We start from the raw sequence: 14,764 nt of genomic DNA, 5'->3' as shown, positions 1-14,764 counted from the left end.
AGCCTCCAATGGTGTCTATGTTCTAATCCTGGGAAGCTGTGAATATAGTCACTTTGCATGGCAAAACTGACTTTGAAGATGTGATTAAAGTTAAGTACCTTGAGATGAAGAAATTATCTTAATTATCCTAGTGGAGCTAATCTAATCATGAGTCTTCCAAAGCAGGGAATCTTTCCCAGTTTATAAGCCAGCTTTCCCAGCTTTCTTCTTTCAGTCAGATAGAGACGTGATAAGTGAAGAAAGGTCAGCAGGATGTATATCTGCTGGTTTTGTAGATACAGAAGGGGGTCATGAGCCAAGGAATACAGGCAGCCTCTAGAAACTGGAAAAGACAAGGATGCAGATTCTCTCTTAGATCCTCCAGGAAAGGACTCAAGCCCTGCTAACCTCTTGATTTTAGCCTAGAGACTTGTCAGCCTTCTGACCTTTCTGTCATTTTAAGCCACTGATTAATTTTACAGTAATTTTTAAAGCTAGCAATAGAAAAGTAATAAAATCCTCAAGTATATAAACATTTTGGGGACTGTGAGGAAGCTTTGTGACCCTGAATCTCAACACTTTGTCCAGCACATACAGAATAATCAGATGTGTTTAAAGAATGAATGGACTGGATATTCTCTTTCCTCATTCCGCAGGTTGGAGGATAATCCTGTAATCTGTCAGCATCACTCCCATGTTTGTCTCCCTCCCTAAATACAATTCCTTTCTCCATTCAGGAAGATACTTTGCTGCCTCCTCCCTCCTTTATTGTATTTATTCAGTCAATCCATCTTTATGATATGGTTTCTAGTTATCTGAAAATTGACATTGTCAATTAGTCCTATTAAAAATACATATAAAATAAACATTTTGAAAACTCTTATAAAAATATAAAAATACTAATTCTCTCACAAAACATAGTAAATCGAGAGAGACAAGAATTGCTAAGGTATCATTACAAAATGTTACCATTTTCACAGTATTTCATCTTCTCTCTTTGGATTCATTCATTCATTAAGTATTTATTTATTACCTACAATGTATTAGGCATTGTGAAAGTCTTGAGTTAAGTCAGCTAATTACAGATTAATGAACTCAACCAATTTATTGCTTAGAGATTATTTGCCAATCCCTTGTGTTTAATGACTGTACTACTGATTTAACCTATGAACAGTCAGCCATAGATGCCCAGGTACAGCCTCCATATTCTAATACACATCACTGGATGATGAACTATGTATTAAAGGAGGCAAAAATAAATTGTGGAAGAAGAAAAATGATGGAAAAAATAATGAAACCAATCTGTACTGAGTATTTACTATGTATTAGGTATTGTGTTAAGATGTACTGTTTCATTTTCTTCTCAAAACCCTATGAAATTTTCCCTTCATTTTAAATACAAGGAAAACAATGCCCAGGGAGATAAGTAACTTGCCTGAGACCACACAATTATTAAGTTGGTGCTGGGATTTGAATCTGTGCAAGCTGATTCAGACTCTATTCATCCTTTGTAGTGTTAAGAAGAAAAGAGTGAAGGAGTAGAGATGAAGATGAAATGATAGGAAGCTGAAGTTATCATGTGATCTTATTTTACTTATAGTCCCATTCAAATGTGCTTTTTCCTTAGAAAACACTTCTTTTAAGAATTCAGAAGGAACCCTAAAATATATAAATGGGCACTGGGTTGAACCCTAACATGCTACGTCAGACTTTAAACATACCCCATGACCATATGATAGGCACCAAAAAACAGAGATAAAAAGATGGTCCCCAGAAAGAAGAGGAAAAAGAAGAGAAGAAGGGACAGATTATCCTTCCTTTTACCAGGAGCTTCCAAATCGTTAGCCCACTTAGCCCATTTTTCAACTAAGATTTTGTTGACACTGGATGAAAATTCAGAATAAAGTTTATATTGGAATGTTTGCTTGGTTAGATAAACAAGTGCTCAAAATAATGGCATCATAGAAAAAAATCAGAAAACTGCATAATTTGTGCAATATTTAGCTTTAGAAGCCTTGGAGATATAATCCTAAAGAACAGAAAACAAAGTTGTGTTTCTAGGAATACTAGACATGGATGTGTCTTTAATAGTAGTCTATATTTCTATATAAATATTCAGATACAGAAAAATGTGGTTGAAAATGTCCTTGGCACTAGTGATAGGCCATTCACTATCACCAGTGATAGGGAGATGATACTTGGGATTTTCCAATTTATCATTATACATTTTTTATACTCATGAGTAAGACAGTTATTCAAAAAACAAAATGGCTACGCTTAGAATCATATATTTTCTCATACTTCTGTATTATATAATGACTTGAAAACATCTCATGAGAAAAGTTGCCAAAATTAGAAGACTAAATAATTAAATAAACAACCAGATTGGAATGTATTAAGAAAATCTAACATGGTTCACACTATAATCAACAGGTCAAACTGACATTTGAAAAATATAACTTTCAGGGTACCTGGGTGGCTCAGTCGGTTAAGTGTCTGACTCTTGATTTTGGCTCAAGTCTTGATCTCACAAGTGTGAGATCAAGACCTGCACCCAGCTCTGTGCGGATAGCATGGGCCTGCTTACAATTCTCTCTCCCCCTCTCTCTTCCCCTCCTCTGCGCATGCTCACATGCTCTCTCTAAAAAATAAATAAACATAAAAAAAAAAAAAGAAAAGAAAATGTAACTTTCAGTTTCTGTTTTGGTTTAAAAAAAGAGAAAGAAACACTCAGGAATTCTGGATTGTAAATGTGTTCCCAATAACTGAATAGTTTATCATCCTGAAGTTTTGATTGTCAGAGAGAGATTTTTCTTCATTTTCAGCACAGCCTGAACTGGTATCCAAGAATAAACCTGAATACTGCACTGACCTTTTCAAAGTAGAAGCATTTGAAACAGATATCCAACCAATGCAAACTATAATCTTTTAAAGGTGAAGTTTCCTAGCAAATAAGAAGAAACCTAAAATCATAGTTCTCTCTTCTAAGTGACCAGGTCTATCTATTTAAATAATCTTTGAACATATAACTGGGCCCCTTTCATTTTTTTGTCTTTTTTTTTTTCTGGTCTGCTATTGATTTCTTTCTCACTCGAGTCCTTTGCCACCTGAAAACTATGTTTTGAAAACTGTATTTCAGTTAATCATCTCTAAAATGAATCCCCACATATCAGCCTTTTTCTAATAATTTATTCTTCATGGTCCATCAATAAGTTGTAAAAAATGAAATAACTGTTTGCAATGTGTTGTCATCTCCCTTTTGCCCCCCCCCCCATCCAAGAAAAATGAACAAAAAATACTTACAATGGTTCTTAGCCAGGAGCATTTTATCCCTTATTCACTAGTGGTAAATGAGTCAGATATGAGTTGGCCAGGAAAAGAGCTGCTTTACCCAAAATCTTAGTACAAAATGAGTCATCTCACTCCAAACACCAATATATCCTCCAAAATAACTGGCAAGAATTTCCTATAAAAAGAATCTTGCCTTCACTCTTTTCCATTCATTTAGCATTCTGATTTTTCTAATTTTTTAATTTCCTGTGTACTTATAATATTACATTCATAACAAAGACCCAAGAACATTTCCATCTTTTTATCTCATTCTGAAAGTCTTCTTCCCTGTATTGAGTAGGGAGACAATTCTAATAGCATGCCCCTGAAAAGAACAAATGTGCTGTGGCTTTCAAGGGTTCTCTGTCTCTGACTCTCTCTGATGAAATTCATGCATGGTTCAATAGAAATGCAAAAGCCAATTCTAGAAGAAGTTTTCTTTTTCTCTGCTGAAAAAGTGAGTGCAAAGCCTTGGAAAATATTTCAAGCAAAACTACTTTTCTTCTCATAAGAAAAATCAATCAAAATAGATACCGTGTGTTTCATACTGGTAAACAAACATGAATCCAGGTCACAAGCTTAAACTCTGTTTTCCCTACACATCAGAACATTCCCATTCTCATTCTCTCTCTGCTATCAGAGGAAGCTTAAAAATCACTGTGAGCTCTTAAAAAAAAATCACTGAGAACTCAAGCCAGGGTTAAGTCCCCATTGATTAACAGAAGTCAAACACATTATTTACCTGAGGATAAGAAAGCATACTTATAGAGAGAATTCATGCCAAAGTTCTGAGATTGTTTTTACTACTTGGGGCTTATAACATGACTTATCATTCTTAATTATTCTAAGCAAAATTATTTACAATTCATTTCACTCAGGTTGGAATTTAGCTTCACTTCTCTATATTAAATGAATTCTAAAGAACAAATATATTCCTTTTATATCCAACACTAACAGATGTTAGTTTGCTCAGTTTTATAGTCCTCAGATGACAGACAACTAACTGCATTTGGCCTTGGGAATAATTGCAACACCTTTGCATTATGAACTTGGTTTGGTTCTTAGCTGGGAACTGCAGGGGGTTAGTTCATATTATCGAAGAAGTGAAATAAGTTTTCCCTTTATGCTCCAGATGCCCATATGAAGATGCCTTCTAATACAGTATTATACAACTTTTTTTTTGACAGGTAATCTGGTCTTAAATGGTTATAGTAAGAAAAATACTTCCATAAAAATGAAATATTTTATTCAATGCATCTCCTGCTCTTCACCAAAGCAAGATGTTAAATCCATTAAACTCCGAATGTCCAGTAAAAGTAAGAAAGCTAAAACGGTTCAAATTTGCACATTCTTGGGAAAATTGCCAACTAGGTACTAGGTAGCAGGATCTGTGTAATTAATGGTGATGTTATTGACAGAGGGAATATGATTTCCTTCTCAGAAGCATTTTAAAAGTGCAAGCTGGCAGAGCTTTAGTAAAGCCTCACCTGATTCGTTTTTAAATTGAGAAAATGTGACTTTGAAGCCAGCTACAGAAAGCACCAATGTTAATATATGTACATTTGTGATGGATTTGGTTCTGGCAGACTTAAAAGAAATCTTGAATGTAACACTGTCTGTATGATAGGATGATGAATACCAAAATGCACAAACCAACAAGCATTTCTCAGAAGGAGAATAAGCAAACTCAATCTTAGGTTAACCTTATTTTTCTTTTCCTGAAAGCTATACTCATATGAAGACTAACTGGATTCAATTTCTTATCATAAGATAGAATAAAATCAGACTGAAGAGTCCACACATTCCTTTTCACACACTCCCATCTCCTTTGTAGGCCACTTGTATCTTTATCCAGTCCTTGTACCACAAGAATAGTCATATAAGGAGCTCGTACGTGTTTAGGTTTTCTAAATTATTGACTAGTAATACCTCCAGCTTCTGCTCTCGTTTTTTCACTTTGTTATAACAGTAATTTCAAAATGATGATAGAAAAAGAATATCTGGAAAATGAGAGATAACTAAGAAGTAAAGCCCACAAGCAGCTCTTTCCATAATGATCTGCACTAAATTACTCAACAAGGAGTGATTTTTCTCACCATGTATCTCACGCCCTCTATTTCTCTGTGAACTGCAACCACATGCTCTAGTTCTGTGTTTCCCACTAAGAATGGAATTCTTGGTGGCCTATAGTGTGTGCTGTGGCATCTGTGGCTTTGGAGAACACAGGTTGTGGAAGCGGAGGAGACAGGAGAAGGAAAGCCTGGAGAGAGGTTCACAAATGCTAATGATGAGCCTGGATGTTACTGACCTTAATGACTCCCCCATCTTGGATCCATACCTGCTGTCTTCTGAAGCAAAGGGCTGTTCTACATCTACCGTCAGGGAGGCCATGGCAGAAACGGTCTCCGTCTCCTCTTGCAACTGTGCCCCAGCCAAAGCACAGCCCCTTGGCACAGCCACCATCCTAACTGACTTCCAGTACTTGCCTAGAAAAAAAATGCATCATATTTTAATAGGAATTTTAGAGCAGTATTAATCAGACTACTTATATAGGTCCAACTCAGAGCAGTTGTTGAGTTAAAATTCTCTATGCTATACATAGCTGTAATTTGGTTTCTTAAATATTATGATTAAGTCTATTTCTCAGTCTAAGACTGCCAAGTTGTGAAGTGCTCATAGTCCCCAGCCTGAGTCTCTCCCTTGCTTAGAGGGTAATAAAGTGAGGAATAATCCATGGTCCAATGAACTCACTATCAGACTGGCAGTTGTCTCTACAATCAAGTAAGCAAACCCTGGGCATTGTGCCCCCTGGGAAATCCTTAAGAGACTGGGAGGTAGAAGTCTTATGGAGAAACTGAATGAAATAGTAATGTTAAAAATTGCTATTGAGCCATTACCTTTTTATAAAAAAATGAGGTTAGAATATTAAAGAAAAAGAAAAGCCCCAAAATGCCAGCATGAATTGAATGGCAACTTTGCCAGAACAATCAGGTTTGTTAGTCCTGGATGTTCTTTCTTTCTTAACCCCAGGGTGTGTACTAGAACAATAATTGATTTAAAACTTTAATATATGCACTGGTTGATGTTGGCACCCTTCCTCATGTCATACGGAAGTTTCATTTTTTGAGGAGGGGAAGGGGAATGAGGAAAAGAGGAGGTCATTGCATGAAAACATGCCAGTGGGATAAATATGAAAAAGCAGAGTCAATGGCCTTCTTGCAGCCCCTAAGCTATTCTGCGTGTTAGTGTGTGTGTGTGTGTGTGTGTGTGTGTGTGTGTGTGTGTGTGTGTGTGAAGTATTGAGTCATCTCAAATCAAAGCAGGAGAATATTCCTAGGTGCTGACTTACCAGGTTAGAACTATCTCTGCAGCCTGACGAATTAGGAAAGAATTTGGCATGCAGAGTTTGCTTACTTCAAAAAAAACAAAAAACAAAAAACAAAAAAAAAGTTCAACTAGAATAGAAAAGACAAATGGATGGGGCACCTGACTAGCTCAGTCGGTTGAGTGTTCAACTCCTGATTTCGTCTCAGGTCATGATCCTAGGGTCATGGGATCACGCCCTATATCAGGCTCTGTGCTGAGTGTGGAGCCTGCTTAAGATTCTCTCTCTCTCCCTCTGCCCATTTCCCCTGTTCATGCTCTCTCTAAAATAAAATTTAAAAAATAAACTAAAAATAAAAAAAAAAAAGAAAAGGCAAATGGATGAATGCTGGATTGGGAACGAAGATAACTGGGTCCTGGACCACTTCATTTCTGCTTCTCACAACAGGGGAAAGATCTCAAATCCCTTCCAGTTCTAACATTTTTTAATCTGCCTCTCCCTATCTTACTGCTTCACAAAGGAATGGATATCATGTTAGGGGAGAAGACCCAATCTCCCAATCACTTCTCATTTAGTTGTCTACTACAATGTTACTTGTTGTGATCACTTATTCTGACCAAAGTATGAGAATCATAAAGCTTTCAACTAGGACCAAATGATAGCAATTCTAACTGTGAATGAACCCACAAACTAACATTTTCTTTGAAAGCTAAGACTGTGCTAGATGTTGAGGACATAAAGATTCTTCCCTCACACCAAGAAATTTGTGGTCTAAATGACAATTCTGTGTGGAAATTGCCCATGTGATCCTGAGAGGAACTAAGTGGAATATATACTTATGATGATGGGAAAATGAGAGAAGAGTTGCCAGAAAAAACAACACTTGACTGAGTATTTGAAAGACCATCAGAAGTTAGTCAACGTTAAATAGAGGGAGGCAAGTAACCCTGGAAGAGGAAATAGTACACACAGATGTGCAGAGACTGGAATCTCATGTCTCTGTGTTGTTGTTATTGTTGTTGTTGCTGTTGTTGGCGGTGGTGGTGGTGGTGGCGGTGGCAGTGGTGGAGGGGGTTACAAAGTCCATTGCTAGGCACAACTGGAGCATTTGGAAAAGTCTTGAGTGTGACGAAGGAGACTGTTGTTGTAGACATAGGTTAATTAACACACTGTCTTGAATAACATGTGAATGATGTTGGACTTCAACCTGTAGGTGAAAAGGGGCCATTTTAAGCAGAAGAGGCAGGGAATCAGGTTTAAGTTTTTAAAAGATCCCTCTGGACAGATCTTGGATGATGAATTGGAAGGTGATGAGAGTGGTGGCAGGAAAACCAATTTCACATCTTGGCAAAAATCCAGGTGGGAAATGATGATGTCTAAAACTAAAAGGAAGTGACAGAAAGAAATGAGGGAATGGAGTAAAGAGAGGTTTAGGAGGTAGGTAATGAAATGTATCTTGGCTTATTATTTAGGGCACCCCTACCTCTCTCAACTTTGAAAGATGACTCTGATTTGACAATTCCATTCCAAGACCCTAAGTTTTCTAGTTTACAATGTCGTTATAATCTTATTCAAGTTGGAAATACCATATTCCATCTCTAAGTGCATTCAGTTGTAATGAGTTTCACAAAATATTATTTTTGATTTTTTTTATCAAAAATTTTTAAATTTTTTTTAAGAGAGAGAGAGAGAGTTCAAGGGAAGAAGGGGCAGAGAGAAAAAGGGAGACAAAGAATCCGAAGCAGGCTCTAGGCTCTGAGCTGTTGGCACAGAGCCCGACACGGTGCTCAAACTCATGAACTGTAAGATCATGACCTGAGGGGAAGTCGAACTCTTAACCAACTGAGCCACCCAGGCACCCCAAAACAAAATATTACTACTAAACATTATTTTAGCTCAGGATATTCAGAAAATTGGTGATGCTGGATGACATCCTTTCCTTTTTCTCTAGAGTAACTAATATGGGGCCTCTGACAAACAAACAACAGGTAGCAGGTGGTTTATGGGTTAAATTATGTTTTATACACTATATGAAAGAGAAACTAGCATTAATTAACTCCTAATATGTGCCAAGGAGTATGTTAGATGTTTTCACATTCATAATTTATAATTTCATTTAATCCTCATAACAATTATGATGCAATATTAGGTAATTGTTCTAATTTTTTTGTAACATTTATTTATTTTTGAGAGACAGAGAGAGACAGAGCATGAGCAGGGGAGGGGCAGGGAGAGAAGGAGACATAGAATCCAAAGCAGGCTCCAGGCTCTGACATGGGGCTTGAACCCACAACCTGTGGGATCATGGCCTGAGCCAACGTATGACGCTTAACCGACTGAGCCACCCAGGTGCCCCTGTTGGGTAACCTTTCTAAAGTCACATGGTTAGGAAGAAGAAAAGCTGAAATCCTCATCCAGGATTGACTCCAAAATATCTCTTGCTCTGTACTCTATTGTCCTCCTTTATTCAGTCCTCCTCTACCCTCTTTCCACTATACATAAGAATATAAAAATGGACTCAATCTATAAAAATACCAACTTAAAAGAATTATTTATATTATATAAGAATTATATACATTCTTTGCTTTACCAAAGAAATCATATTTGGTAATAACAGGTTACCCATGTTCCTCAGATATGTTACTCACTTGATGCACCTTTTATTGACTTTATGGTGTGAGTTTTTACACCAAGTGAGACAACCATGTAAGACTTGTCCTTTTTACTCTTCATTTCTCATAACCTTATACTATTGCAAACACCTGTTTACCAGCTAAGACATTGATGAAGCTATCATAAAACTGGAGATAAGGGCTCATTGAAGAGCATGAGTAAGAAGTCCATTGAAGAAGGGGCCCTGAACTGAAAGTCAAGATTTATAGGTTGGAGAATACACACCAGTCCCAGAGAAGTCATTTGGATCACTCTGGAGCACAGTTTCCACAGTTATAACATGATAGTGGTAGAGTTGATAATGAAAGGGGTCTCCTTGCTGTAATTCTCAATGATAGTGATTTTTCTGATCTCATGTTATGTATTACACTTGGATGTTAGAATAAATTTGTTATGGAAGAAAATCTTCTCTGTGAGTCTCTAAACGCTTGAGGAGGTCAGTAAACACTTTTAGAAAATATGGCACATCTAGAATAAAGGGCTTTAATTTGGAAGCACTGTACATTTTCCCTTAAGAAGAGAATTCTTGGCCATAGACAAAACAAACATCTTTACTCCCCAAACACAATCAGGATGGAAGGTGTGAATCGTTAATCATAATTTTTCAGTAGAATGACTGACAATGATTCTTCAACATTTAGCCTTTAGGTATGTGAGTAGTAAGAAAGATTTTAAATAGCTAAGACCTTTTGGAATAAAATGTAATGTGTATAAAATATCCTGCTAAGTTAAGATTAAACGTTGGAAGTTTGGTTTTTATCCAAATGTATGAGGTTTCTGACTCAGAAATAACCCAAAACTTTGAATTCAATATGGCCTCTGGAAAGCCTATAAAAACAAAGGAAATATTCTATATTAATAATGCATTCATAGACTACTATCTCTATTTGTGAAGGAGAATAATTAAAATGAAAGTGGGTATAGCACAGACTGTGCCATATGCAGCCAATTCAAACTACAAATTTATGGGTTATGTTTTCACATGATGAGTAGGTTTTTTTTTCTTTCACAAACATATGTGCCAGGATACCGTATCTGTTGGCACGAGAATAATACCCCTATTAGCACACAAGAGAAATGAACCAAGGTTTACTGCTAGAGTTTTCAGGAGCTGTTATTTATAAAGTAAAATATTCGTAACTAGCCACCAGTGGATTAGTCTCCTAAAGCAATAAAACTGTCAAAAGAGAGGAGTTTTACATTAAAACTGGACATGCACACTCCCTCTTTGGTTATATCCTCTATCCTTATTCATTTTGCCCACTATGTAAATCTCCCCACTTTCAACACCTTTCCTTTCCTTTTATTTCTTTCCTTTTCTTTCCTTCCCTCCTCTCCCCCAACCCTCCTCCTCCTCCTCCTTCTTTTTGACTATTTAACCTTCATTATTCTACATTTCTGCTTTTTCTGGTAAAGGCAAAGAATGAATCTAAAATAAAGGTAAGAACCAGGTAATAGATGTAGACAGTCAAGAGTTAGAGGGAGGCCATAGATGGGGTGTCATGGGGTCAGGTAGGAACCATGAGAGGACATTCTGCAGGTACTATGTAATCAGACTTCAGCAACAACAACATTGTTCTTGGTAATAAGCGTTTTGAAAAAACAGGTATTTGCTGTGTTAAAAGCAACACATTAGCCAAAAGTTTTCCCAACCAAAGCCTTTGACACTTTGAATACCTCCTGACCCCTGAAACCTCACCCTTCCCTCATCCTTCTGGGGTTTTAGAGTCATTTCTCAAGCTTGCGCTTAAATAATGTTGTCTTTTGTCATTACACACCATGTTCTCACAGGACAAGAAGCTGGTAGTAAACCATTTCCAATCCCCATCAACTTCAGAGATTATTAACACCCGGGACTTAAAGGGGCCCCACAGAGATTTTCCAGAGCTCAGAGCTTCTTAATAGAGTTTAAGATAGATGTTTTAATCAAAATGGAGACATTTATTGGGATCCAAAGTATTGTATATATATGTAAAAATAAAGATGTATTGAAAGTTGGTGTATCAGTAGAGCGACCAGGTAATTTTTCATCCAAGTTGGGGCAATTTTAAGGTTAAAATGGGGCTAAAAATAAAAATCATGTCATTGAAATATTCATTTACTGGTCAGCAAACTGTTTTTATCAGTGGACTTATAAAATATAAAATAGTCCTATTCAAAAGTTATTTTCATAACTAAAATTCATTCTAAAAAAACAAAAATATTATAATTCATATATGCCAAAGCATAGTAACTACTTTATACTGATTATGTAAACATTAGAAAATAACATAAGCAGAATTATGATTGCTGCTAAATATTCACATAGGTTAATCAATTTTGTGGCCATATCTCTCAATAATAGAATATCATTGGTATTTTTATGAAGATTGCATTTTTTTCAATGTGGTCCAAATATTTTATACTTTTTCATAAAACTGCCTGAAATCTTCTTCAAAGTGGAATTTTACAGTTAATAAATTTGAAACTGTGGCATCTTTAAATATTCTTCTCAAGAGACTGTAATATTTTTGGTTGACCCCATCTTCACAAGTGTGGTGCTATGGTAGTAAATTCTGCTATATGTGGGATATCTTTCACTTCCAATTTTTAAAATATTGATATCAGTGACTACTTCATACCAAATACTTTCACAACTAGTGTTTTTCCCTTCTTTCACAGGTACCTTTATTTGGCAAACATTTTATGTAAACTGAACTTATCAAGAAAGCTTTCTCCATTTATGATTCTATAAAATTTTATTTACTAAATTTAGATGCTGCAAAATCATATGACTTCTCAATTTCATTCTATTTCAGAATACACAACTAAGAATAGGAATTTTATCAATGATTCTGTCAACAAATAGACATCTTTGAAAGCCCAATTACGGATTTTCAAAATTAAATCTTGTGCATGGTTTGCCTGTTGATACTAAATTTGTTACTTTATTCCCTTATTTTTGTAGGGGTCAATTCAAATGTTTTTTCTCTTGAAAACACTGTTTCTGTAACTGAAATTCTTTAAAAGTTTCAAAAGCTGGTATTTTTCCTTCATTTCATAACTATCTTTTTTTTATCAGCCTCATTGAGTATAGTTCATATTCAATAAAATTTACCAGTTCTAAGGGCAGATTATAATGCATGTTGACAAATGTGTGCAGTCACACATATATTCGAAATATAGAATATTTTCTTCATCCCTAAAACCTTATTTTTGCCTTTTGGCATGAATTTCTTACCCTCCTTCTTGGCCCCTAATAATAACTGAAATTCTGCCACTGTATTTTGCCTTTTCTATAATTTCATATAAATGAAACCATATACTATGTAGTCTTTAATCCCAGGCTTCTGTCATTTAACCTATCTATTCTGAGATTGAAAGATTCTTATCTTCATCTTATCATCGTTTTGTTTCTTTTTATGCAATATGATTTTTCTTTTCTCCGGCTTCTTTTAAGATTTCATGATAATGTTCCTCAGTGTGATTTTATTCATGTTTATTCTGCTTGAGATTGAGCTTCTAGGATCTGTGGATTTGTGGTTTTCATCAAATTATAAAACCTTTTCCCACTATTTCTTTAAATACTTCCCAAACTTCTTCCTTTTCTGGAACTCTAATTATAGATATGTTAGCTGATTGATGCTGTCCAATATATTACTGATATACTATTTTTCAGCATTTTTCTTTTTTCCCCTTTTTTGAAGTTTATTTATTTGAGAGACAAAGAGAGAAAGAGTGGGGGAGAGGCAGAGAGAGAGAGGGAGAGAAAGAATCCCAAGCAGGCTCCACACTGTCACTGTGGAGCCCGATGTGGGGCTCAAACTCACGAACTGTAAGATCATGACCTGGGCTGAAATGAAGAGTTGGATGCCCAACTGACTGAGCCACCCAGGTGCACCTCAGTACTTTTCTATTCTTCACTTTGAATAGTTCCTATTACTTCTTCAACTTCATTGTTTTTGTTTGTTTTGTTTTGTTTTTGTCTTTTGCAATGTATCATCTGCCATTAATTCTTCTAGGGTACATATTTTTTTTAATTTCAAATGCTTTTTTTAATAATTTTTCATCTCTAAAACTTCCATTTGCACATTTTCCAGGTTTTTAATTTCTCTGAACATCATGCTTACAACTTTCCTCTTCATATTAGGAGTAACTAATATTTTTATCTGCTAATTCTATCATGCCTTGAATTTCTGAATAAGTTTCTTTTTTTTAAATTTAAATTTTAGTTAGGTAACATAAAATGCACTATTGGTTTCAGGAGTTGAATTCAGTGATTTTCATCACTTATATACAACACTCAGTGCTCATCACAGTAAGTGCCCTCCTCCATCACCCATCTAGCCCATCTCCCACCCACTTCCCTCCATCAACCCTCAGTTTGTTCTCTATCATTAAGAATCTCTTGCAGTTTGTTTCCCTCTTTTCTCTTTTCCCTTCCTATATGTTCATCTGTTTTATTCTTAAATTCCATAGATGAGTGAAATTATATGATACTTGTCTCTGATTGACTTATTTTGTTTAGCATAATACATTCTAGCTCCATCCACGTCATTGGAAATGGCAAGATTTCATTTTTTTGATGGCTAATTATTCCATTATATGTACGTATATAACATATATGCCACATATTCTTTATCCATTCATCAATCAGTGGACATTTGGCATCTCCCCATAGTCTGGCTATTGTTGATAATGCTGATATAAACATGGGTGCATGTACCCATTTGAGTCTGTATTTTTGTTTCCTTTGGGTAAATACTTAATAGTGCACTTCCTGGATCACAGGGTAATTCTATTTTTACTTTTTTGAGGAACCTCCATATTATTCTTCAGAGTGGCTGTACCAGTTTGCATTCCCACCGATAGTGCAAGAGGCTTTCCCTTTCTCCCCATCCTTTCCAACATGTGTTGTTTCTTGTGTTTTTAATTTTAGCCACTCTGACAGGTGTGTGATGGTAGGTATCTCATCGTGGTTTTGATTTGCATTTCCCTGGTGATGAGTGACGTTGAGCATCTTTTTATGTGTCTGTTAGCCATCTAGATGTCTTCTTGGAAAAGTGTCTATTCATATATTTGCCCATTTCTTCAACAGATTATTTTTTGGGGGCTATTAAGTTTGATAAGTTGTTTATAGATTTTGGATACTAACCCTTTATCCAAAATGTTATTTGCAAATATCTTCTTCCATTGTGTAGACTGTCTTTTAGTTTTGTGGATTGTTCCCTGAACTGTGCAGATGATTTTTATCTCGATGAAGTCCCAGTAGTTCATGTTTGCTTTTGTTTCCCTTGCCTTTGGTGACATGTCTAGTAAGAAGCTGCTCCAGCTGAGGTCAGAGAGGTTGCTGCCTGTGTTCTCTTATAGTATTTTAATAGTTTCTTGTCTCAAATTTAGGTCTTTCATCAATTTCAAATTTATTTTTGTGAATGGTGTAATAAAGTAGTACAAGTTTCATTCTTCTGCATGTTGCCA

At 35.9% G+C, this 14,764-nt stretch overlaps 1 protein-coding gene across 1 annotated transcript in view; it reads right to left on the bottom strand.

Annotated features, from left to right (window-relative positions):
- The window catches only part of HDAC9 (histone deacetylase 9), a 742,193-nt gene that overhangs the window by 14,950 nt on the left and 712,479 nt on the right, over nt 1-14,764 (bottom strand). The window contains exon 25 of the mRNA XM_047094862.1: nt 5,648-5,795. Within this exon, the coding sequence (XP_046950818.1) occupies nt 5,648-5,795 (148 nt within the window). The remainder of the gene's footprint in view (nt 1-5,647; nt 5,796-14,764) is intronic.

Source organism: Lynx rufus, unplaced genomic scaffold (assembly GCF_022079265.1).
Source record: "Lynx rufus isolate CCGP_SWC_20201006 ecotype Redwood Valley unplaced genomic scaffold, mLynRuf1.p SCAF_4, whole genome shotgun sequence".
NCBI classification, from domain to species: domain Eukaryota; kingdom Metazoa; phylum Chordata; class Mammalia; order Carnivora; family Felidae; genus Lynx; species Lynx rufus.
The sequence above is the reverse complement of the archived record's forward strand: the minus strand, read 5'-3'. Positions and strand labels throughout refer to the sequence as shown.